The sequence below is a fragment of the Ictalurus punctatus genome, chromosome 17 (genome assembly GCF_001660625.3).
Source record: "Ictalurus punctatus breed USDA103 chromosome 17, Coco_2.0, whole genome shotgun sequence".
Classification (NCBI taxonomy): domain Eukaryota; kingdom Metazoa; phylum Chordata; class Actinopteri; order Siluriformes; family Ictaluridae; genus Ictalurus; species Ictalurus punctatus.
In genome coordinates this window covers 19958008-19985067 of record NC_030432.2, presented here as the reverse complement: position 1 = coordinate 19985067, position 27060 = coordinate 19958008, and the positions used below count along the sequence as shown (strand labels likewise).

The 27060-nt window shown below is 40.2% G+C and overlaps 1 protein-coding gene and 1 long non-coding RNA gene across 2 annotated transcripts; one reads left to right on the top strand and one right to left on the bottom strand.

The window, feature by feature from the left end:
- Positions 1 to 406: 406 nt before the first annotated feature.
- LOC108277567 (E3 ubiquitin/ISG15 ligase TRIM25) lies at positions 407 to 13881 on the bottom strand. The gene is made up of 6 exons (XM_017490387.3): positions 13210 to 13881; positions 8854 to 8949; positions 8448 to 8666; positions 8100 to 8259; positions 6056 to 6115; positions 407 to 5763 (listed from the first exon to the last, which is right to left on the bottom strand). The coding sequence occupies exons 1-6, from the start codon at positions 13795 to 13797 to the stop codon at positions 5231 to 5233; spliced, it is 1656 nt and encodes a 551-aa protein (XP_017345876.3). The 5' UTR covers positions 13798 to 13881; the 3' UTR covers positions 407 to 5230.
- A 1709-nt stretch (positions 13882 to 15590) lies between these two features.
- Positions 15591 to 26322, top strand: LOC128635279 (uncharacterized). Its single transcript, XR_008398220.1, has 2 exons — positions 15591 to 15676; positions 26215 to 26322. It is a non-coding gene; the product is annotated as an uncharacterized LOC128635279 (long non-coding RNA).
- The last annotated feature ends 738 nt before the right edge of the window (positions 26323 to 27060 follow it).

Sequence of the window (27060 nt, the reverse complement as noted above, 5' to 3'; positions counted from 1 at the left end):
CTCACTATGGCTCTATGAACATTGCTGCAGACAAGTACATATCAAGATGTTACACCTGGAAGCTATTCGGTGTTCACAGAAGCACATATATTTTAACATGCATGCATGCATGTATGGTGCTATGAGTTGTCCCTCAAAAATATACAAAGAGAGCAAACATTAAAACAGGACTGATAAAAGGAAGACACTTGAGTAACAAGCATTGTCTTTTCAACTTTATTAACTTTCTAAAGCTTAGCAATAAATATAATATTGTTGTTTGTTTGTTTATTTATTTATTTATTTATTTATTTATTTATTTATTTATTTTAAAGCATTTAATGGAGTAAATAAGAACTTAATTTTTATCACATTACTGAAGTCTGGTTTCATACTCTTTCACACAACAAATTAAAATACAAGGAAACAAGGATGCTCATGTCTTTATTATTATTTTACCACTGGAAGCTGCATCACAACCCAAAGTGCAACATATGGAATACATCTATATACAGATATAGTGCTAATATTTGGGAAATTCCCACAAAATTACAAAGATATAATTAAGCTTATTAATATTCACTAATATAACAACTCACACTTTAAATTAAACAGTGGGCCAAACTGATATACTGCATCGCAAAGCCCACGCTGGAAGGAAGTAACCTTTAAATTATCCCTTTTTTTAGGTGTAACATTTTATTTCTGGAAAAAGCTCACCTCTGGAAAAAAGAGCTCACCTCTGCATCATCCAGCGATTAAACTTTTTAATGGTACCATCATATTAATGGTCCAGGAACAGATAGTTTCATTAGTTTCACTCATAAATAAAAAGTATAAGATTCAGGTAAACATTTTTACCTCAGTATAATTTAAAATTATTTTTAAACCATCTAAAATACAACTAAAGTAGTTCTTTTACACTGCACACACACCATCCATTTTATTAGGAGCACCTGTACACCTGCACATTCATGAAATTATCCAATCTGCCAATCACTGTAAGAAATTTCCCCCTTGCACCGAGTGCTGCTTTAACCTTTGACTAGTTTGTTTATTTAAACCATTGTGTGTCTTTGTTCTTGGCAAAATAATGTTCAGTGTTTACCCACCTGATGCATCCAAGCTGTTTCTGTTCCCTCGTTGTGCATTTTAGATTGTCACTGCTATTGCTGTTTGCTGATCGCCTGACCTCTTCCTGTTTCCTGTTCACTGTTTTGATACATGTTTTGGATTTGTCTGCCTGCCACTGTAATAAACACTTTTACTGCACTTGCATCCGTCTCCCCTCCTCTGTACATGACAATCACATGGCAGCAGCGCAAGGCATAGAATTATGCAAATACAGGTCAAGAGCTTCCTTTAATATTCACACCAAACATTAAATAGGGGAAAAATTGTGATCTCAATGACTTTGAGTGTTGGTGCCAGAGAGGCTGGTTTGATCTCCTGGGATTTTCACACACAGCAGTCTGTAGAAAATCTTCCAGTGAGCAGCAGTTCTGTGTGTGGAAAAGCAGAGTGACCTTCAGGTTCTTGGTCATCTCCATGACTAAGGCGCTTCTCCATGTTTGCTCGTTTTGGCGAGGGTCTAGCTCTAGAAAGATTCTTACTGGTTTCACCACATCTTCCATTTTAGAATAACAGAAGCCCCTATGTTCTTTGGGACCTTTAGAGCTGAAGATATATTTCTGTTCCCCTAACCAGATCTGTGCCTTTGACATTATTGAGACTCAAGACTCTAGAGACAGTTCCTCTGAGCTCAGAGGAAGCTATTGAAGAACAAGCAGAAGCTTCAGGCATTTGAATAATGTTCAGCCACTTGACCTTGCTGTAACCTTGTCCCTGTTTGGATTAATTCCAAAATCTAATCAGTTCATCTGCTGGTTACAATGATTATTCCAGATAAATCCTTCAAACATTCAACTACTCTTTCTTGAGGCATCACGCCAAGCATAATGCCTCCACCACCTAATGGCGGATGCCTAAAAATGCCTTTTACAGACAGTAGGTTGTGTTTACACCACCATCAGCACAGAAAGATCCAGCACTGTGAGGAGAAAAAGTCAGCCTGGGAATGTTAAAGACATTTGACATTTTTGGTAAAGTGAAAAATAAAATTGCAATTAAAAAAAAAATTAATTGCTTAATACATATATTCAGTTTATATAAAAAGTGTATATACCCCTGTTAAAGTTTTTGTGATGGAAAAAAATTGGAACTAAGATTAATCATGTCAGAACTTTTTCCACCCTCAGTGTGACATTACAACATATAAAAATTAAGTGAAAAACAATCAGAAATTTTAGGGAAAAATAGGGGGGTGTACAATAACCTAGTTGCATAGAAGTGTGCACACCCCTAAACTAATATTTAATTAAAGCACCTTCTGATGTTATCAAACCACTCAGTCTTTCTGGCTAAGAGTCTGTCAGCATGACACATCTTGACTTGGCAATATTTTCTCACTCTTTCTTGAAAAAGCATTCTAGATCCATCAAACTGTGAGGGCATCTCCTGTATACCGCCCACTTCAGGTCACCCCACAGATTTTTAGTTGGATTCAGGTCTGGGCTCTGGCTAGGCCATTCAAAAACCTTGATCTTCTTTTGGTTAAGCCGTTCCTTTGTTGATTTGGATGTTTGTTTTGGGTCGTTGTTGTGCTGAAAGGTGAAATTCCTTTTCATCTTACCTTACTATCAGACACCTGAAGGTTTGCACTAAAATCAACTGGTATTTGTAGCTATTCATGATTACCTCCACCTTGATAAAAAGTCTCAGTTCTGGCTGAAGAAAAGCAGCCCTAAAGCATGATTCTACCACCACCATGCTTCAATGTGAGTATAGTGTTCTTTTGGTGGTGCTTTTCTTTGCACCAAACATACCTTTGGGAATTGGTTTTATCAGACCATAACAAATTTTCCCCCACATGGTTTGTTGTGATTTAGGTGGACTTAGAGGGATATTTTTTGTGAAAAAGGGATTCCGTCTAGCCACCCTACCCCAAAGCCCAGACATGTGAAGAATACGAGAGATTGTTGTCACATACAGAGAGTAATCAGTACTTGTCAGATATTCCTGCAGCTCCTTTAATGTTGCTGTCCGTGTTAAGATTTTGTCTTCTCCTTTTGTAAATGGATGGCCTTCACAGTGTTCCATGTACATCTAATGATTTGTACCTCTCTCTTGATCGATACCTTTCAATAGTGAGACCCTGTACATGCTTTGTAAGCTCTTTGAGGACCATGGCTTCAGCAGTCAGATGAAAGAAGATGAAAGAAAAAAAGATACATGAAAACCCGACAGAAACAGCTGGTCTTTATTTGGGGTTAATCTGAATCATTTAAATGATGACAGCTGTATGATAATTACTTTTGAACATGAGATTAAATGTGATTGGTTCAATCTGAACACAGCCACATAACTAATTATAAAAGGGTGTGCACACTTATGCTTAACTAGGTTATTGTTTTTTTGTTTTTTCTTCTTATTATTTTTTCCTAAAATGTTTCTGATTGTTTTTCACTTTCACTTATAAGTTGCAATTTCACAGTGAGGGTGGAAAAAGTTCTGATATGAACTTGGTTTAATATTTTTATATCACAAAAACCTGCTGTCACTTGCCGGAGTGCCCAGTGCAAAAGTGCTCAGCACTCTTAAGCAACTGGCAGTGAAACAGTGCTCGCTTCCGGTTTATGTGTTTCTTTACATTGCCATGTGTGGGTTTTTTTTTTGGTTTCTGTCTTGTCTCCACCCCGTCATGTCATTGGTTGCTCCCTAATATGTCTTGTTCATTCATACCTGTTTCAAGTTTCCCCCTTGATTAGTAGATTTAGTAGCAGTATTGTATCAGTGTTTGCAGTCTGAGCATTATCCAGACTTTGTTCCTGTGTTTGTGACTTCGGTTTTTGACTTATTGCTTGTTGATATATTCACGGGTTTTTGCCTTGCCCGGTTTATACTGTTTGTACGTTGCCCGATCCACTTTTGGATATTTTTGGATTTGTCTGCCTGCCTCTCAATAAAAGCTTAAACTTCACTTCAGTCTGCACTTAAACAGCATCCATCTGCACTCGTGTAACAGAATACTGCACCGCCACCATGGATGCAGCAGGAAAGCACGAGGAGAGCTACGCTGAGATTGCCATGCCGGTTTTTTATTCCTTGAGATTTCCCCAATGGTTCGACATAGATGTTCTGGCTTCTTTTGCTGGCGTTGAAAGCTCCTTGCATGGTTTCTTTCTTCAGTACCAGTTTTAATTTGGGAGCTTGCTTGACCCCAAGCCCAAGTAGGGACAGTGGATGGGTATCATGTTGTCCTGGTTCGTGGGCCCATCTTGCCAACTGGCGGAGCTCCTGATTGCCAGAGGTAACCTTGGTCAGGGAAGTGTAGCCACGTTGATATGCCTAATGAGGGTGATTTATGGAAAGGGGGACTTTAATTTATAGAATTTGTTTGGGGAGGTCCAGCCTGATGGACGAACCTGTGAGGCCGTTCACCAGCTACTATGAAGAAGCTGACAGGGCCAGAGGCTGATGGCATGGCCTCACAAGTTCCGTTCCAGTTTGAGACTGACTGCGTGGGCTCCCATGTCCTGATCTTGCCTGAGGCCGATGGTGAGGTCTTCCAAGTTCTGCTCCAGCTTGAGGCTGACATTGAGGCCTCCCTAGTCCTGCTCCTGCTAAGGGAGCGGGTGCACTTGCATCTGTCTGCACTCACGTAAAATGTCACCTGCCATTTTAACAGGGGTGTGTAGACTTTTCATATCTACTGTAATTTATGTTAGCACAATCCTACAGAATTTTTTATGCAAACGTGATCTTATCTGTTATAATTATATAACCGGTCTGACTGCACTCACTGAGACCGATGGTTTCTTCTCCGTGTTGTGAGCTCAAAATAGAAGAGACCAACCTAAACATCAAAATCTGCTGTCCAGATACTTACTAGTTAAACTAAGAAAAATGCAATTACAAATTGTAAAGCTGCTCTTCCTGCTCCAGCACCTCTCCGATTTAAAACTGAAAAGAGGAAGAGGAAGGGGTGTTATCAGTGAAAGGAATTCATGAATGAATGTCATGAAATGCCAGGTACTGTCTAACAGAATATTTTGTGTAATTATACTAACATTAACATTATGTATATATAACTCTGCTATAATATATTTTTAAGCACTATTGTTACAGTTTGTGGTTATTTAATTGTAGCTCAGGAAGAAACTAAATTTGAAATAAAAATTTTAGTAAGATTTCATTTTAGATTACATAACCTCACAGTTGATCCTGCATTGCACAGAGTAAACCCAGCGTATAAAGGCTGAGTGAATGTGGTGTGGACTCTGTGGAGGAGCCTCATCGTGTCAGAGATGCTGTAGAAGGACAGAGTTCCTGCACTGTGATCTACATACACTCCTATTCTGGAGGATACTGGACCTCTGATCTTAGTCTCAGTGTCGTTGTGCCGAAAAAAGACAGAAAAACGAGACAACTCCAGACTCCAGGACTGACTGTTGTACCCAAACCCACTCTTGAAACCCAGTCCTTTCCTCCTAATCCCAATATATGAGACTGATATATCCACAAACTCAGCAGTGCTCCACTCCACCTCCCAGTAACAGCGTCCACACACTCTCTCCTTACACAACACCTGAGACCAGGAGCCAAATCTCTCTGTATGATCAGAGTATCCCTGTTTTCTCTCACAGTATGTCACCGCTCTGTTCCTCTCAGAGAGTATGAGTTGATGATGTACTGTGTTGGGATCCAGGGTTAGATAAAAGAAATCTAAAATAATAAAATGTCCACAGGTTAGTTGTAAATCACAAGATTCACAGTAAGTGTGTGAGACACCTTTCTATCTTCTTAACACTGCTCTATATTAAATATTTTAAAAATTAACCCAAATTAGTCACACTGTAACTGTGGGTCAGATTTAGATAAGCAATACAAACCTGTTTACACAGTGTGCACACTGTGTGTGTGTGTGTGTGTGTGTGTGTGTGTGTGTGTGTGTGTGTTTCCTAACAGAGACATTTACAGGCAGGAGTAGACTGTTAGAATGTAATGTTACACCTACACTTCAGAAAATCTTCTTTTCTCTTTGGTTCCGGGGATAGATGTATCCAAACTGATGTAGCTGTGGTGGCAGAGAGAAAATGGGAAACATAAACTGAAAAACTGTATAAACAATATAAAAAATGTGAAGCCTCAATTTCAGACAGACATGCCAACAAAAATAACAGCATAAAGTTGTTAAACACTGTAAAAGTCATTTGACATCATAATCAATACTAATATTGTTTTATTTTATGCAGTCTTGTTACTCCTTATTCTGTCATAGTCCAGCCAGATCCTGTCTACTTCCCTTTGTTTCAGTGTTTCTTTCCCTCTTGCTTGTGTGTGTATGTGTGTGTCTGGGCGTAGCACTCCAGTTCACACCTCACCTGATTCTCATCTACTCGCCCAATCTGCAACATTTATAAGCTAAAGTTTTTCAGCCACTCAGCCCAGTCAGAGACACCCTAGCCTGGGCCACTGCCATTTTTTGCCCAGCTCCAAGCCACCCAGGGAAGAACCCATGTTGCTAGGTCGGACCCGGCTTACTCCTGCTGAGCAGCAGAGAAGATTTCAGGCAGGTGTGTGCTCCTATTGTGGCCATCCAGGCCACGCCCTGGCTAATTGTTCCACGCGTTTAAAAGGGGGGTGCTCACCAGTTGGACAGGAGCTACTGGTGAGCCAAACAGCTGACACTCCTGACCCCCTAACTCGCTTTCAGATTCCTGCCTTTCCTTACCATCTCATCACCCGTACGATTGTGTATCAGCCTCCTCCCTGGGGTTGCCCTCCCCTCTAGTCATTTGTTTAACCTGTCCTGCCCTGAGAGAGAGGCCACTGAGAAATATATAACTGAGTATCTTGATGCCGGCATCATCCGACCTTCCTCCACTTCCATGGGAGCCGGCTTCTTCTGTGTAGCCAACAAAAGATAAGACCCTCCACCCTTGCATTGATTATCTGGGCCTCAACAACAGCACAGTGAAGTATCCCATGCTGCTGCTGAATTCCACCTTCGAGCTTCTGCATGGGGCCACTATCTTCACAAATTTGCACCTGCGGAACGCATACCACCTAGTCAGGAACAGAGCAGGGGACAAGTGGAAGACTGCATTCCAGCCTCACCAATGCCCCAGCGGTGTTTCCAGCTCTCGTCAACGACGTACTCTGGGACTTCCTGAACTGATTCATGTTTGTTTATTTGGACAACATTTTAATGTTCTCCTGAATGCTCGCTGAGCGCACTCTCCATGTCCGTCAAGTCCTGCAGCGGCTTCTGGAGAATGGCTTGTCTGTCAAAGCTGAACAGTGTGAGTTTCATGTTCCCACAATTACATTCCTGGGGTATGTCATCGAGAGCAGGCAAGTTAAGGCTGACCCTGAGAAGATCCAGGCTGTAGTCGAGTGGCCCAGACCCACTACCCTCAAACAGCTCCAATGGTTCCTGGGGTTTGCCAATTTTTATTGACGCTTTATTAAAAACTACAGTCGGGTGGTGGCACCCCTCACTAGACTCACCTCCACCTCTTTGCCGTTCATATGGACCCCCGAGGCTGAGTCCACCTTCTCCAAACTGAAGGAAATGTTTAGCCCCACCCCTTTGTTGATTTAGCCTGACCCCTCACTACAGTTTGTCTTAGAGGCTCAGATGTCTCAGATGCCTCTGACTTGGACATGGGTGCTGTACTCTCCCAAAAGACATTCCCCTCAAGGACAGCTTAAAAAACTCACCCCTTGATATCTAGGCCATTTACCATTCAGGATGTCATTATTCCCTCCATGGTCAGACTCAAGCTCCACAGATCCTGTCACATCCACCCATCCGTTCACGTGTTCCAACTTAAGCCGGTTCACGACAGCCCTCGACCACCCTATTTCAACTCACCTTTCTCACACACTCTCACTCCCTCACAACCTTCAATAAATCCTGTTAACTTTCAGTCCTGTGTCAGTGTTCTGTATTTGGGTCCCCTCATCTCTGTGTTCCCCATAACATTTTCCTCATATATTCATTTTATATCTCTCTTTATTAAAATACAGAAAATATATTTTCTGACTGGTTTTACCTTGTGGACGGATTTTGTTGAATTCCTCCTCACAGATTTCCTCGACTCGTTTTTCCAGATATGAGGGAAATTTCCACACTCCATCAAATGAGAGATGTTGATTGACAGTGATGCTGGGTGAGTCCTCAGATCCAGGAGAAACACAGAGAGACGGGAAACTCTACAGAGAGGAGACGCACAATAGAGAAGGAGAAAAGTGTAGGAGAGGAACGAATGAATCTCAGACTGAATCAGACCAAACACACACTTGTGATCTCAGACAGGAAAATGTTTTGTTGCAGTAATGAGCTTTTAGGAGGAAACTTTGTGAGGAACAGTGCCCTCTGTAGATCAGACAGTGAGTGTTACCTTGAGGAAGTGGATGTGATCGTGTGTGTGTGAAAGCTGCTCCAGCTCAGTGACTCTCCTCTTAAGAGCAGCAATCTCTTGCTCCAGTTGCTTCAGGAGTCGTTCAGCTCGACTCAGTTCAGCTTTCTCCTGATCTCTGATCAGCTCCTTCACTTCAGAGTGTAAGTTAATCTCAGTAAAGGGCCTCTCACTGTCGTCCACGGCTGCTTGTAAATGCCTCTGTTATCACACACACACACACACACACACACACACACACACACACACACACACACACACACACACACACACACACTAGCAACAGGTCTGTTTAAGATCAATAATTATACTCTCTCTTACAGTGACCCTATATTGCCCATATTGTGTGTGTGTGTTTTATAGAAGAATCTCTTTGTATAGTCCTCACCTTAATAGTATCCAGAGCCTTTTTCAGCTCCTGCACCTTCTTCTGCTTCTCCTGTATCTTCTGCTGGGATTTCAGCTGCTCCTCCTTTAGCTCATTCTGAGACCAAATAAAATACATTTCATTATTTCTGCACCAGGAGCTGCTAGGTAGTTAATATTGCCACACTGAGTTCCTGGTGCATAATAAAACAAGAAATAATGCCTAGGATAGAGGAAAATACTGTATATACTGACACATGGCCATACCCCTTTTAAATTGCAGTACTGGCATGTCCACTTTCTATTAATTACACAATGTGCAGTGGGCCTATAGTCTGATTTACAAGTTTTTTTTTTAACCTTTAAAGGTGCGATAGTCATTTTTATTTTATTTTTTAGCTTGTGCAATTAACCTGGAAAATATGTAGCACATAAGAAAAAAAAAAATCATTGTTAAATCATGGCCTCAGCACACTTGTATTATGTCACTGAGAAAACTCACTTAATAGGTCAGTCATCTTAAAGACTGTTCCTAGCACACTTTCAATCCACCCATATCGCAGTCTGAAATGTGCAAGTGCCCAGAACAGCCAGATAATTCTCCTGTTCCAATCTGCTTAAAATACATTTAAAAAAAACCCCCATTAAAACCAGAAAAAACAGTAGCTTTAAATTGGTTTAGATCTTAACTCTCAGATCATAGGCAGCTTGTCTCCTTGGGTGGATGCAGGACAGAAATGGGTTCAGATCGCTGGGGTGTCCCTCAAGTTTCAATCTTGGATCCCTTACATTTTAGCATTTACACTTTTCCACGTGGTCAGCTCTTAAGATCTCCTGGTCTTAATTATCATTTTTACACAAACGACAGACATTTTAAACCTCGTGATAATGTGGCAGTCACTTTTCTTTCACATTGTATTTCTGAGATAAAAAATATGGATGGCTCAAAAATTTCTCTGCCTCAACAGTAATAAGACTGAAATTATGTTCATTGGACTCACGAGCTTCATAAAACTGGCTCTTTAATTTTAACCACGGATGGCTCTGCTTTGGAGTTTCAAGCAAAATTTAAAAACCTAGGAGCTATATTTAATGCAAATTTGCATTTTAATCCACACATGAAGAATACTGTTAAAACAGCCTAGAAATATTGCAAGATTGCACAAAATGTTATCTTTCTCTGTGGCTGAAATACAGATCAACACTTCTGTATTTTCTTGCAATGATTATTGCAATGCACTCCTTGCTGGGGGTCTCTAAGTCTACAATAAATAAACTGCAAAATTCAGTGGCTAGAATCCTGACTAATACAGGACAAGTGAGCACATCACTCCTATTTTGGAATCTTTGTACAGGTTTTTAACTCATTACACCCCCAAACATGATCTCCGTTCCTCCAATTCTGGTCTCTTAACTGTCCCTCAGACTCCTTTACATAATATGGGTGATGGATATGCTGCAAAACTGTGGAACTCACTCTCATCTGATTTTCGAGAAGCCCAGTCTTTTTTGTATTGAAATCTTTTTTGAAAACGTATTTCTTTAGGACTGGATTACTTTGGGTTATTTTTTGTTATTTTCACTATTATTATTACTATTATTGTTAATAATTGAAACTGTATTTTATTATTAACTGTTTTTTTTAAATACATACCTATATGCTCGTATGTAAAGCGCCTTGAGAGGACTTTTTAAAGGTGGTATATAAAATAAAGTTTGACTCTAGTTTTTGGGGCAGAGCATTGTGTGCATGAAATCCTGATTGGATAAAGTTTACAACAGTGTCAGATTGGCAGTGCCAGGATTTGAACTCACAACCTTCTGATTTGAATCCCAGAGCCTTACTGCTGAGTCACCGCTGCTAGATCAGTGACTTGGCCTGGAATTTGAACCTAAAATTTGAATTGAGTCCAACCTTGAAAATACTGGAAGAGACTCTGTGCTGTGGTTCAACTAATGCTAATTATTAGGGTGCCAATAATTATTAAACCAATGTTTTGCAGTAGAATACCTAAAAAAAACATTTTTATGTTTGAAAAAAAAAATATTCTGATAAAATAATACTATGCAAACTATATGCATACTTAGGCTCAAAAGTACACTGACTGCAGTGGTATTCTTTTTTGTTTAATCATTTTAAAATAGTTTTTATGAATAGGGCCTAAGGTTCAAGGCTGTGTTGAATGTGAAGTATTTGGTTCCCTTTCAAAGGGAACTCAACGTTGCGTGAGCTCAGCGCTGTGGGAAGGCCCTTGCATGTAACTGGTATCCGAAGCTTGTGAAATGTCATGCCTATTTATAGGCCTGCCATGATCAGGTGACGTGGCTAATTAAGAGTTTTACATGATATAAAAACGGCACCTGTGAACACGCTGTCAGCCTTATTATCTTCGGTGAGACTGCATGTCGCAAAAAGACTTCATTTCCTCTCTATCTTTTAAAAAAAAGAATGAAGCATTTCTTTACTTTTCTTTCCCTTTAAAAAGAGAGAGAGAGAGAAAAGTATGAGTGAGAGAGAATTCAGGAAGTGTGTTACAGCTTGTTCCCGTTTCATCACAGGGGAACAGACACACTTTCTGTGTGAAGTGTCAATGGTAGAGCACACCAAGGCAGCCCTGGAGAGGTCAGATTTGTGCACATTGTGAACGCCTTACAATTAGGCAATCATAAAGGCCAAGCAGACAAAGGAGGAGCGGTCCTGAGAGGCCATGGAGGGACATATCAGGGGACATGAGGTTGTTAGGGCAGTTAGCCCCCAGTACTACTGTAGTTGCCTCCCCTAGCCAAGGCTGTCCCAAATTTTCAGTGTTCTCTGCTCAGTGAGCTATAAAAGAAAATTTGATGCTTTCTCTCCAATACAATGTGGAAAAGTTAACATCACTAAAAGACTAACCAGTGTGGGAACTACTGCCACATGTATCTCCATGGCTTCTGTCTACCATAGTAAAAGGGTTACCGGATCCACTTCAGAGCTCGACCCCATGGTTCAGAGGTGTGCTTACCACAGTAGTCAGCACAGAGCAGAGCCCGACGTTAGCACAGGAAGTAGGATCCCTCTTGGACAAAGGGGTCATAGAACATGTACCCTGCTCACTGAGGGAGTTTTTACAACTGTTATTTCCTGGTCCACCAAAAAGATGGAAGTATGCGGCCAATTTTAGACCCTTCGGATATGTGATGATAGATCTAAAAGATGCATATTTCAACATAGAAATATCGCCCTGTCACAGGAAGTTCCTGAGGTTCACATTTGAAGGCAATGCGTACCAATATTGGGTTCTTCCCATCAGACTAGCTTTATCCCCTTACACCTTCACAAAGTGCATGGATGCCGTTCTGGCATCTTTGCGACTCCAGAGCATCCATGTACTAAACTACCTGGATGACTGGTTAATTCTAGCACAATCCAGGGAACTGGCAATTAAACATCTAGATGTTGTTCTTACACACATGAAGAGCTTGGGGTTCAGGTTGAACCTCAAGAAAAGTATGCTTTCTCCAGTGCAGAGGACAGCTTTTATAGGGGTTAAATGGGATGCTACTATGATAAGGGCATTTCTATCCCTAACATGATTAGGGTCAATCCTATCAACATTGAGCAAGATAAAGCTGGATCTGGGTATCCCCTCCAGTCTCTAGTAGAGTTTCGGCCAAGGGGCTACTACGTCTGCTGCTAGTAGCACTTTATTGGCCAACTCGAATATGGTTCTCAGAGATAATATCCCTGCTAGACGGTACTCCTTGGGAGATTCCCATCCACAGGGATCTACTGTCTCATGCACAAGGGTGCTTCCCACAGTGTAAAGCTCACGCAATGTCTCGTTCCCTTCTCAGGGAACAGGGTTACATGTGTAACCAAGATGTTTTATTTTGTTTGTTTTTTTACTTTTTGCTTGAATAATTTAGCTATTAATTTATTCTGTGGTTACATAGATACATGGACAAGTCACCTGGACAACTACTTTTTCAGTTTCTTCCAGTTAAAGTTCTTACTTTTATACTCAAAGAACATGAAACAGATCTTAAACAAATTTAGTCTATTCCAGTGATGTCACAGTATGTAGTATTATTCATAGATTGCTCTCAATATCATGCAAATTAATCACCAATAATCACATTAATCCTCACAGAAAGAATATGGTAAAATGTAATGGGTGTTGGCTGTTCAAAAAAATTCACTGACTGGTTACAAGGAGGACACATTTGTTTAACATTTATTTACAAACAATACTTTCTAGCTTTAGTAAAAAGTCTTTTCCTGAATGAAACATTAAACGGATATTTTTTGTCCTATAAACTAAAGCAACTTAATAGAAATTACATTTTAAAAAGGATTTAAGTTAGCTGTTACAGAAAATATTAGACTTTTGGTTCTCACCTGTTTTTCAGTTCTTTCAGCTTCAGCTGCAACAGTATCATGGGTTTTGTGTTCATCCATCATACATAAGTAACAGATGAAGCTTTGGTCGGTACGACAGTAGATCTCGATCGGTTTGTCATGCTTAGAGCAGATCTTCTCTTGGAGCTCTGCACAGGCTTCAACTAACTTGTGCTTCTTAAAGGCAGAGGACTGATAGTGAGGTTTAAGATGATCTTCACAAAAGGAGGCCAGACACACCAGACAGGACTTGATGGCTTTGTGTTTTCTCCCAATGCAGGAATCACACTCCACATCTCCAGGTCCAGCGTAACAGTGAGCAGGAGAAGCAGCTTGGAGTTCAGTCTTCTTCAGTTTCTTCACCATTTCAGCCAGCATGTTGTTCCTGTGTAGATCAGGCCTTGAATTGAAAGTCTCTCTGCACTGGGGACAGCTGTAGATGCCCAGCTTATCCTCACACCAGCAACGATTAATACACACATTACAGAAATTGTGGTTACAGGGAGTAGTCATTGGATCCTTCAGTAATTCCAGACATGCTGGACAGGTCAACGCTTCATCATATTTTAAAGTACTAGCCTTTGCCATTTTCCTGCATTCACACACCGTGAGAGTGAGAGGAGAGAGTTCTGAGTTTTGTTTTCTCTGAAATGGACTTTCAGGTTGTATGTGCTGTAACATGATATTGGGCGTGGCTTTTAGGGGAGAGGGAGTGCAGGCTTTAAAGGAAAGGTGTAGCTAAACAACAGAGATAATTTTTTGTGTTATCGAGCTTCTCTGTTATTTAAAGAATCTCAGCATTATTGATTAATTAACTTGTGTCACAAAAGCTTTTAATGTCTCTGAAAAAGAAATTGAAACAAATCCAAAAAAATTAAAGAAACTTTACAGAGATGTCTGCATTGTGAAGCAGCTGACAAAACAACTGAACAAAACTAAACAAAGGGAGATGATTAATTGAAAGAGAAACAACTTGAGGGTTTATATATATATATATATATATATATATATATATATATATATATATATATATATATATATATATATATATATATATATATATAGTTGTTTTGAGTGCATTGGGACTCCCAGATAATGTACATACAGCTTTCAGGAAGATAAGAAAGAAACTCAAGGTGGAAAAAGAGCATATGAGTCATTGCATTATTGCATTATAAATCCAAATTGGATAATCTTGGTGAGAGTCAGAAGAAACTAGTCAGTAGCTATGCTTTGTTTTGGTTCTCAGTTTCGGTTTTAGTCTAGTCTCCATCCGGGTGTGGTCATTGGCTCTTTTCTTTCTCCCCCATCACAGATATTTACACCACATGCTGCATCCGCAAAGCCACCAGCATTGTGGATGACCACACACACCCCTCATACACACTCTTCACCCTCCTGCCGTCTGGAAAAAGGTACAGAAGCATTCGGGCCCTCACAACCAAACTGTGTAACAGCTTCTTCCCCCAAGCCATCAGACTCCTCAATACTCAGAGACTGGACTGATATACGCACACACACGCACACACACACACACACACACACACACACACACACACACACACACACACACACACACACTGAACTGAATACCATACCATTGAAATATTTGCACATTCCTGCATTGACACTGTTGCATTTTTTGATGCTACTGTATTATAAAAAATATAGTATCTAGTTTATTGTCACTATATACACTTTATATACACTTTACCTGGCTGCTACCACTATAACTGCTATGTTCATATTTGGTATAAGCTAATTTGCTAAATACTTAGTCATTCCATGTTATGGTTACATTTATACCATTTTTACATTATATTCTTACTCCTTGGCAACTATCTTTTGCACTACCTGTATATCAGACACGTCCACACCAAAACTGTGACTTTTCGGTGCTACACTGTCACTTACTGTGCCTATTGTCCTGTCTTAATAATATTGTACTGTCCTGTGTTGTTAGCACACGTCTGCACGTGCACTTTATGTAGAATGTTTGTGGCTCTTATTAGTTCTGTATCTCATGTGGTTAGTGTGTTGTTTTGTGTAGCACCATGGTTCTAGAGGAACATTGTTTCATTTCACTGTGTACTGTACCAACTGTATATGGCTGAAATGACAATAAAACCACTTGAACTTGAACTTTTCCATCATTTTCCTCACGGCTCTTTTGCTACTAGTTCTTCATTTAAACCCTTTGTGGTCCTCTGTTTTATTACAAAGTTGTTACAATATTGTTGAACAGTAGTATTGTTTCATTCTCTTGCATAACTTGTGTATTAGTGCTATCCCTTTAACAGCAGTGATTATGTAAAGTGTGTGACGTTAGATCACGAGGCTTATAGGCACAGGTGTGCAGATTACCTGCATGCTGTTTGGCAGCAAATTGCAACGTGGTATTAGATGTCCTTCCTAGTTTGTTGGAGAAAGATTGCTCTATTTTGAATTTTCCGTAAAGGACTTCAGGGTAGGTTTCCTGGGTTTTTTTTTATTTTTATTGTTGTTCCTTTACTCCTGATTTATAGTTATGGTTGTATTTCACCACTGAGGATGATCTGTGTCAATATAGGACATCTTTCATTGGGCAAAGGGAAATGGTCCTTGACTTTCCAGTTGAGATGAAGGATCCTGGCCACTTGCTAGCTATGCTTTTCTTATTTATTAATTTTTTTACATTGATTGAATAGACAATTAGCATTTGAATTTAAAAGGCTGTTTATAACGATTCAGGCTGCCAAGTATGGTGGTGTTGGGACTAGCAGTATCAGGTAATTCGTGTGATGCTTCGGATCGGGTATGGTTTCTTAATTATAATTGCCAGTGAGTTCACTGTTTTCTTCTTTGTAAAGGTTATGTTGCTTTACTGCTTCGCTGTTCGTTGCACTACTACGTTGCCTATCTTTTCCTCTAGTGCAGCCTCTCCATGCTTTCTTCCAATTGTTTTCTTTTATTGTCTTCCCAACTGTAATTATCAAATATATAACTAGTGTTTGGCTGTTCCAGGAACATCATCCATTCGGTGCCCTAACCAACTTGGATCGATCCATTCTGTAGTGCCTTGGGCAACAGTGTTGTGTGATTTCATGTGTTGCTGTGGCCAGTACATGGTGTTATCAGTGCGGAGTGAAATTTGATATTGGTGTATATTTCACAAAATTGAGTAGGTATGAATTGCAAAATTGTCTCTTAGCATGTTGGCATTGGATCCCTCCAAGGGTTCAATGGGTCAAACCAATAGATTCCCTGGTCTTCTCAGGGTGGCCAAGTTCAGTGATTCTACTACAATTTGTATCAGCCCACACCCACACTTGCAAACAGTAACATCAATCAATCTGAAATATGTGTAGTGAATGAAATACTTTTCACCTCTATTTCTAAATTTAAGTGAACTGCGAATTCTTGTTTATTACCAGGGTACACTGATTTGAGAACTGTTGGTCACTGCTGTATTGGCCTCCCACAAATTGTGCTGGGAGCGTTCTCCACTCCAGAGTGCCCATCATTGTGGCTACCCAGTTAGTGAACTACTGGAGAACATTCATGAACATCTCCATATGTGGATGCAGTGGACGAGCAAGTGATCCACATGTGCCTTCATACATTCATGACCACTTCAGCCCTGTAAGAGAGATGGCTCATTTTGCAGAGTTCTGCCCAGGCAGCCATTTTTGCTTTTCCCAAGAAATTCCTAAACACAGTCATGGGACTGTGTTTCAATAATCGACAACTTCTCTTTGGGTCTGAAACCATCCTGTTGGCAGAAGACTCAAAATTAAGTAGTTCTCATCTTTTTCAGGTGCAGTGGCCAAAATAATAGCTCAGTTAGAGACTCCCCATTGTTGCCAAGATGTTTCTACAGGACAGCTAAGGCAGGCCATTGCTTAGGGCCCAGAGTTTTGAGGGGACCCTCTGAATGCTGACACTAAATCAAGAAAATGTTAAATTTCGAGTACAAAACTCCCCCAAAACCTCTGATGGATAATGGGCTATAACCAGAACCACAAAACGGGCCCCAGCTTGCTAGCATGTGGGACCTGCACAAGTTTTTATTATTGTGTTTCATTTTAAAAATGAAGTGAACTTACTTGAGTGGAAGGCAGAGAAGAAAGAGAAAACATGAGGAAGCAGAAAAAGGAAGCAGAACTAGTGGAGATAACCTATATTGAATATTCAAAGTTTAGACACCTCATTCAAAATGTCACCTCACACAATTCCTGTGTGGGTGAAGGGATATTGTGAAGAGCATGAACTTAATTTTACATAATTTTACAATGTTTTATAAAATAAATGTTTCTTTCCAATCCAATCATCTCACCCATATTTTCATCCACATGAGCACAGAGAAAACTTTATTTATATTAGATTAGTTAGGCATGGTAGCAAAGATCTCAAATTACTTGGGCTTTAGAATTAGCTAGCTTGATACCTGGGATGTTGTACCTTGCTATTTTGAATGTGTTTGAATGGGTGTGTCAAGCTTGGAGGAAGCTGGTGGAGGAAATGCTAACTTAATAAAAACATTGCTGTTCGTTGTTTATTTTAAATAATAATGGCTTTGTTTGCAATGCAATTTAAAGTTTTTATTTTATAACATGAAATTGATTCAATGAAACCAATTATTATAGTTATATAACAATTAACCCAAGCTATATAACTTACCTCTGGGTCTGTTTGTACCTTGATGCTGAGTCTAATGTAAATTTCAGTCGGCCATTTACATTTCCATGTAAATTTAAATTTCCAGCATTTGGTAGATGCCCTTATCCAGAGAGTCTTTAAAAAATGGTTTGTAGTCTCTGTCAAAACATTTCCTAATACTAATACAATTACAAGGTCAGAGGGTAAAAATACCATCAACCTAAACCTCTGTCAGAGAGAAGTTATAACTATGAGTTGAGCCAGTACAAATCATTTTTCAAATGATCTGAGAGTAAAAACCCAAACTTTATTACAGAACCCACTAAACCCATGAAATAATTGAAAATGGCCCTTCTGCTGGTGATCACCTCAGTAAGAAGGGTTGAAGCACTGTATGCCTTGGTGATTAGTCAGAGCCAGTTGACTCTGGAGTGACCTTGTGGCCTTATGCCTCCTGAGATTGTGAACCAGATGACTGACCTTGCAGCTTTCTTCGAAGGTCTATCTGTATCCAGTATGAACCTTATGGTACTATTTAAACCTCACAGCAGCTATTCATTTGTCAGACCAGTTATTCATCTGCCATGATGTGAAGGCACACCATGCTCCCCTATCTAAGCAGAACAGGCTGGACATAATGCTATTCCAGGAGTGTTTAGCCTCATGGACATTACTCTCCATGGAATCTGCACTACAACATCACCACTCCTGAGAATGTGAATGCGCCAATAATTTCCACGCATCCTGTAGGTGAATAAGTTTCCTTATTCAATAATCCCCCCCCCCCCCCCCCCCCCTTTTTTTTTAGGTGTAACACTTTATTTCTGGAAAAAAACCTCACCTCTGGAAGAAAGAGCTCACCTCTCCACTATCCAATAATGGTGTTTTTAATGTTTTTAATTACCTGATAATCCCAGGAACAGATCTCAGTTTCACTGTTAACTAGAATATTTAGTTAAACACTTTTTTTTTAACCTTGTTACATCTTTAAATGATCTTTAAACTATCTCAAATATGACTAAATTAGTATTATTAGCATTATTTTTTATACACATTGCACATTTTTATTAGGAATACATGTACATCTGAACATTCTTGAAATAATGCAATCAGCCAATCATGTCAGCAGCACAATGCATAAAATCATGCGGCTACAGATCAAGAGCTTCACTTAATCTTCACATCAAACATCAAAATGGAAAAAAAATGTGATCTCTGTGACTTTAACCATGGCATGCTTGTTGGTGCCACATGGGCTGCTTTGAGTCTTTCAGAAACTGCTGATCTCCTGGGATCTGCACACAAAACAGTCTCTACAGTTTACACAAAGTGGTGTGAAAAACAAAAAACATCCAGTGAGCAGTAGTTCTGTGCATGGGAACAACTTGTTTATGAAAGATGTGATGAGAAAACGGCCAGATTGACGCAAAGTCTTCGCTAACTCAAATAACTACTCTTTACTACCATGGAGAGCAGAAAAGCTTCTACAAATGCACGACATGTCAAACCTTGAAATAGATGAGCTGCAACAGCTGAAGACCACATCAGGTTCCAAATGTATAGAAACTTGTTTCTCATGGTCTAAGAATCCTTTATGTGTCTTTAACCATGGAAGGGCATATGCACCCTAGGTAAGGCCTACAGAGATAGTTGTCCATTTATCAGGTTCTCCCTCTGAGGTTCCAGCAGAGTGACCTTCATGTTCTTGGTCAACTCTCTGACAAAAGCACTTCTCCATGTTGCCCAGTTTGACGAGGCTCCAGATCTAGGACGTGTCATACTTATTTCCCCTCCACAGCTTACATTTTAGAATAACAGGAACAACTATGTTCTTTGGGACATAGTTGTGTCTCAAAGATCTTTTTAACATTTTTGATAATTGGAAAATAGAAATATTTAATTGCCGTAAATAAAAATAGATAATCTGCAAGTTGCAAGTGCATGCAACTGAATAGAATTTCTGTTAGCACTTGTTTTACCTCTAAATATCCTACAGATTTTTTATGTTAAAGTGTGGTGTAATCTGCTATAATAAATGCACTTCTAGTAACAGATTTGTAAAAAACAAAAAAACAAAACAAAACAAAACAAAAAAAAAACAACAACAACAAACATCATTACAGTTTGTGGCCCATTGAGGGCACCCACAAAATATGGTAACTCAGGGAGAAACTAAATTTGACACTGTCACGATCTCGCCGGCAGATGGTGCTGCGGCGTCGACGTGCACAGACAGCTGGAGAGCGCACGTGCACGAGATTACGTAATGAGGACAGTTCCTATGGACACGTGCCTTTGTTTTGGTTTTGTTCTCTTCCTGTTCAGGTATTGGTTGATGTTGGAGGGTGTGTCATTATTGGTCCCAGCTGTCTGTGTTCAAGCGTGATTATGTGTGCTATTTAAAGGCCTCGTGTTGCCGTGCACTTCGCGCAGTATTAACTGAATAAGTGAATGTAAAGGTGAATACGTTAAGTATGCTAAGCGGTCATGTTTTCGTGTCCTGTTCTTGTTTCATGCCTCGAATCTAGTTTCCTGTTTAAACCTCAATTATCTCTTCCAGTCTAGACCATGTTTCATGTTTGTTGACTTCAGTTTGAGAATAAAGACTTTGATCTGTGCTTGCTTCGGTTTATAGTCTCATTTCATAACAGAATACTGTGCCTGACACACGGAAGCAGCAGGCCAACATGAATGCTGCCGGAGTTGCCGAGTTTGAGGAGTGTCATCGATAATTCTATGAAAAGAATAAACTGATAAACGAACGCCTAGATCAGATCGACCACCTTATGCAGCAAAGAGCGCTGCTGCCGCAAGCCAGGCCATGCGCCACGTCGCCCCTCGCGCAATTTCCCCCACCCCCACTGCCAGAGGACTACGCTGCACTATAGCAGAGCTACCTGAATTACTGGGGCTTCCTGCTGCCGGGGGACTACACTACGCTATGCAGGCAGCAGAGCCACATGAATTACTGGGCTTTCCTGCTGCCAGGGGACTACACTATGCTATGCATGGAGCAGAGCCACCTGGATTACTGTGCCTTCCCGCTGCTGGGGGACTACACTGCACAATGCAAGCAGCAGGATGTCTCAGCTCCGGAGTCCCAGCCCGAGGTCAACGTGGCGACCTCAGAGCCTCTGCCTGAGGTCAACATGGCGACCTCAGAGATCCAGCTGGAGACCTGCAAGGAGGTCTCGGCTGCCGAGGAGGCCGCCCTGCTGTCCTGCCCAGTGGAGAAAGTTGCCCTGCTGTCCTGTCCCGCTGAGGAGGCTGTCCTGCTGTCCTGTCCTGCCGAGGAAGCTGTCCCGCTGTCCTGTCCCACTGAGGAAGCTGTCCTGCTTTCCAGCCCCACAGAGGATGTCTGTCCGAGCTCTAGCCCTGCAGAGGACGTCTCTCAGAGCTCCAGCCCCACAGAGGACGTCGTCCAGCGTTCCAGTCCCACTGAGGATGTTGCCCAGCATTCCAGTCCCGCTGAGGACGTCACCCTGAGCTCCAGCTGGAGAGCGCGCGTGCAGGAGATTACGTAATGAGGACTGTTTCCTATGGACACGTGCCTTTGTTTTGATTTTCGGTATACAGGTATTGGTTGATGTTTGAGGATGTGTCATTATTGGTCTCAGCTGTCTGTGTTCAAGCGTGATTATGTTTGTTATTTAAAGCCCTCGTGTTGCTGTACACTTCACGCAGTATTAACTGAATGAATAAATGTAGTGGTGAATACGTTAAGTATGCTAAGCGGTCGTGTTTTTGTGTCCTGTTCTTGTTTCATGCCTCGAATCTAGTTTCATGTTTAAACCTTGATTATCTCTTCCAGTCTAGACCGTGTTTCCTGTTTGTTGACTTCAGTTTGAGAATAAAGACTTTGATCTGCGCTTGCTTCCGTTTATAGTCTCATTTCATAGCAGACAACTTATGTTTAATTTTACTCAACACTATTATGAACATTTTATTTTAGATCACATAACCTTACAGTTGATCCAGCATTGCATAGAGTAAACCCAGTGTATAAAGGCTGAGTGAATGTGGTGTGGAGGAGCCTCATCATGTCAGAGATGCTGTAGAAGGACAGAGTTCCTGCACTGTGATCCACATACACTCCTATCCACATTCTGGAGGACGCTGGACTTTGGATTGAAGTATGAATGATGCTGTGCCAGAAAGAGAAGGAGGACGTAGCACAGCAGACGTAGCTGTTCCTCGTTTTGATTCATGTTCTTTGATCTTGTTTCTTGCTTCTCGTTCTCGATTCTTGCCTTGCCTAGTTCATGCCTGTTTGCAGATCGTCTGACCCATTGCCTGTTTTTGATCACGCTATTGTCTCATGATTTGGATTTGTCTGCCTGCCTCTCTTTATTAAAAGCTCTTATCTGCACTTGCTTCCATCCTAAACCTCCATTACGTCCAAAACGTGACAGATACTTTCACAAACTTTTGAAAAAAAAACCTTTTTCTTAGTTACCGTAGTAACTGGTGGGACAGTGAAAATAAGTCAGTAAGAAATGATCATATGCTCAGTTTTCAAGATTCAAGATCTTTATTGTCATACAGTATATACTCGGTACAATGAAATTCTTATTTTGTCCATTCCTCTCAAGACAGCAGGGTAAAAGTGCATAAGAAAACAATGTCATACAAGACAAAACAAAACAAAACACAATATAATAATGTTAATTCTATGTTAAATATATAATGTAATAATCTATAAACCTAGGCATATTTAAAGATCAAGGGTTCAATCCTCAGCTCAGGGAGGGGTTTAATTTTATTCAAAGCATTGAAAATACATGATCAAATCATATTTGATGTACGAAAACAAATTATGTTAATATATCTCAGTTCAATTACATGGAACCGATGTATGAATTTGAATGAGGTAAATTCAGAGAGTTTTTTTCAGTGTGTGGACTTCTGGGTTCACTTTAAACCAGTTGTTTAAATTGTAAAATTTTTAATCTAAGAAAAGCTGTTTTTTGCCTCTTCTTAAGGTTAATTCACACACTGGTTCCTCTCCTTGGTTTTGCAAATTTACAGGTTTCTCTTTAACAATTTTTTTCATTTAAAATGTTAACACAGCTGTGAAAAATAGTCTTTATTGTTTAACTTTTTGTTAAAGTAATTCACAAAAATACTCTGCTCTCAAGGATATCAAACAATTGCAAACAAACACAGGTTTATAAAAAATATCTTTGTTAAATTTAGGTGTGCAACAATTATTGGCACCCTTTTAGTCAATACTTTGTGCTACCTCCCTTTGCCAAGATAACAGCTCTGAGTCTTCTCCTATAATGCCTGATGAGGTTGGAGAATACATGGCAAGGGATCTGAGACTGTTCATACAGAATCTCTCCAGATCCTTCACATTCTGAGGTCCACGTTGGAGGACTCTCCTCTTTAGTTCACCCCACAGGTTTTCTATGGGTTTCAAGTCAGGGGACTGGGATGGTCATGGCAGGACCTTGATTTTGTGGTCAGTAAACCGTTTTTGTGTTGATTTTGGTGTATGTTATGGATCACTGTCCTGCTGGAAGATCCAACCACGGCCCATTTTAAGCTTTCTGGCCTGAGGCAGTGAGGTTTTAATTTAATATCCGTTGATATTTGAGAGTCCATGATGCCATGTATCCTAACAAAATATCCAGGTCCTCTGCCAATATTAGTGGAGGGCACTGTAGTTTCAAAAATGAAGTTTCTCTTATTATTTACTTACCCTGATGCCATTCAAGGTGCATATGACTTACTTCATCAGAACACAAATGCATATTTTTTATAAGGAAATCCAAGCTTTGTAAGATGCATACAGTGCAAGTAAATATATTGCACTATTGTGATTTACACTACTGATCAAAAGTTTTAGAACACCTAAATTTTTCCAGTTTTTATTGAAAGGCCACCTCTGTATGTGTACACACACACACACACACACACACACATCAATAAATGTCAGCAATGCCATTTTTGCAGAGTGTCCTTCTGATAGTGGAGTCATGAACAGTGCCCTTTATTGATGGGCCACACCTGAAAATCATCCATCTGCTGATAAATAATAGGCTTATTACTAATAATCAGAACACTTGCTCACCATCTACTGGTCAAAAATTTAAATTGTACAATAGGATATAAATAATCAAGAATAGTAAATAATCTAGCAAACTCTGGTGTTAAAGTGGGCCTTAAGTGAGACATTTCGAGATTATTTCTTCTACACGCTCCTCTTCACTGTGTACGTGGATAACAACCTGTTAATGCATGTGATAACTATTGCCAAGCTCAATGCTGTCAGCCACAGATGGGCTGGTGAGCTTGCCAACTTTCAGTTCAAAGTAAAATATCATCTACGAAAAGTAAATGTGGACGCTGTAACACTGTCCAGGTTGCCACTAGACATTGACAGCTATGTTGACTTATGCAAAGAGGAATTGACCAGAGACACCATTCTGGCAATATGGGAAGGAAGCAGCAGTGAGATGTTGCTTATGTCGCTGTCCTGACCTGTTGCAAAATAGTTAAACCTCACAGGCACCAGAGCTGCTGCCAACCATAAGCCGGGATGAGTTCATGAAATCTCAGCGGGATGATCCTACCATCAGACAAGTCACCAGACTGAAAGAGACTGAGGTGAGGTGAGGTGAGGCGAGGCGGCTGTGGCTCAGGTGGTAGAGCGGGTTGTCCACTAATTGTAATGTTGGCGGTTCAATTCCCGGCCCATGTGACTCCGCATGCCGAAGTGTCCTTGGGCAAGACACTGAACCCCATGATGCTCCTGATGGCAAGTTAGTGGCTTGCATGGCAGCTCAGCTACCGTGTGTGTGAATGGGTGAATGAGGAACAACATGCTGGTTGAAGTGGTGGAGAAACTGAAGAAAATTGGACCTGGAGATGTGGAGTGTGATTCTTGCACCGGGAGAAAACACAAAGCCATTAATACCTGTCTGGTGTGTCTGGCCTCCTATTGTGAACATTACATTTATTCACTTAGCAGAAGCTTTTATCCAAAGCGACTTACATATGAGAAAAATACAAGCAAAGCGATATATCAAGCAGAGAACAATGTTAAATATGTCCTCCTTATAACCAGCCAGCAAGCTTTAAACAGCCCACACCCATATGATGGCACTTTATATATTGAAGTGCACACTCTGGTTTTGATTAAACATTCACTAGTTTTAAGGTTTATATTACTAGTTGCTTTATTATAAAAAATTTCAGTTGTTTTTAAAAGTTTTTTTTTTATGTGGTCTTATTAATGTCAGTTTTTTTTGGGAGTGGGGATGTTGGTGTTTTAGCCAACTTTGGAGCTCTATTTAGGAGTTAAAATGATACCTCAGGCACTGCTGCGGAGCTCGTAATGAGTTTCAATCTGAGACTTTGTTTATTTAATCGCATTTTTGGAAGAATTTATAAATGTATGTATTTATTTTGAAGATACCTGTAGTACATTTGTTTGCATACTGATGCTCTCCTAGTCAAGAGAGAAGTAATAAAACTGATGTGAGCTGCAAGCAGAATGCAAGATTGCCATTCAATGAGCACTGAAGTAAAAATCATTGACAGCATGAAGGTTCGCCACTATACCTTTCCAGTGCTGTGAATAAAAGTGTGAAGGCGTGGTTACGGAACCAAGCTTTAGGGGTGAGCTAATGGCCAGGCAAGCCTCCTCCATTAACTCAAGGGAAAGTTGGCTAGTGAGCTTGGTCACACTGGGGATGAGGCAAGTGAAAATCTCTAAAGAGTTCCACAACAGAGGCCCAGAAGTTTTCCCTGAACAACCATGGCTTCTGAAAGCTTGTCTTCTGACAAACTTAGCAGAGACGACTTCAGGTTTAAAAACACAAGAAATGCTGTTTATTCACAAAAAAGGCTAACAGTCCCAAATAACAGATAAAGAGACAATCCAAGAACAGGTAAAAAGGTCAGAACCACAAGATCTAAACTACAAACAGGGGTTGGAGTTCTCAGGAGCATCTATGGAAAAATAAGCAGTGCTAAAATAACATAACATTACAAAGAATATCTTTCGTGTTCAATCACATAAAAATATCTTAGCCAAATGGTTGATTTTTGGGAAATGTTTAAAGTATTGATTAAAGAACACCATAAAGAGAATAGAGACACCAGTAAATATCTTACTCTTGATATAAATCCTGTGATTAACATATAACCTGTGGACATGTTTTAGCTTAATATTATCTTGCCTCCGGTGTTGTGTAAGGAGAGTGTGTGGAGAGTGTTACTGGGAGGTGGAGTGAATGGTGTTGTGTACATGTCAGTTTCGTATAAAGCAATCGGCAGGAATGGATGAGGTTACAAGAGTATGTTTGGATGCAAGAGTCCGGGAGTTTAATTTGTTCTCCTTCCTGTGTCCCATTTCAGCACACCGTCTTTAAGACTGAGCTCCAAGGTCCAGCGTCTTCCAGAATAGGATTGTATGTGGATCACAGTACAGGAACTCTGTCCTTCATCCTGTCAACATCTCTGAGGCTCCTCCACAGAATCAACACATTCACTCAGGCTCTATACGCTGGGTTTATATTGTGCAATTCTGGATCAACTGTGAGGTTATGCAATCCAAAATGAAACATTAGTGAGATGTATTAAAACAGGCATTTTAGATTCAGGTTCTGAGACATTTTTGGTGTCTCAATAAATTATAGACCGTCATAAACGTTATAATTGCATCTATTCTATAGGTTTAGGTATTATCAGTAATCTTCCAAATTGTGTAGGATGCTTTTCGGAAAAATAAGAGTTAATATATATGAGCTACAAAACATTTGTATCACAAAAAAATAAAATAAAATCTGTATCAGATACAGATATAAAGTTCTACACATCAGCCTCTGTAGTGCCATGAGTGTTTGAGATGTATCGCACAACAACATGACCGATATATCAAACACCAGGCCAGCATAAGATCAGACAGTTTCTCCATCTTGCACAGAAGCTCCCCAGGTGATCCCATTCACCATTCAGCATCTCATCTACAAAGACTGTACAATGGTGTACAGCTTGTATGTGCATTAGATTGTTGTCCCAGATCTTTGAAAGGTTCAGCAGGGCACAGTTGGATCTCTTTAATGATGCCAAATCAACATATTGCCAATTGTGGTTCTGATTTGAATTCACTGGCATCATAATCCAAAATCAAGGTCTTAAGTGCTGTTCAGATATGTTTGACATGTTTTTACCTACATTACATTCCCCAAACTATGCCACATG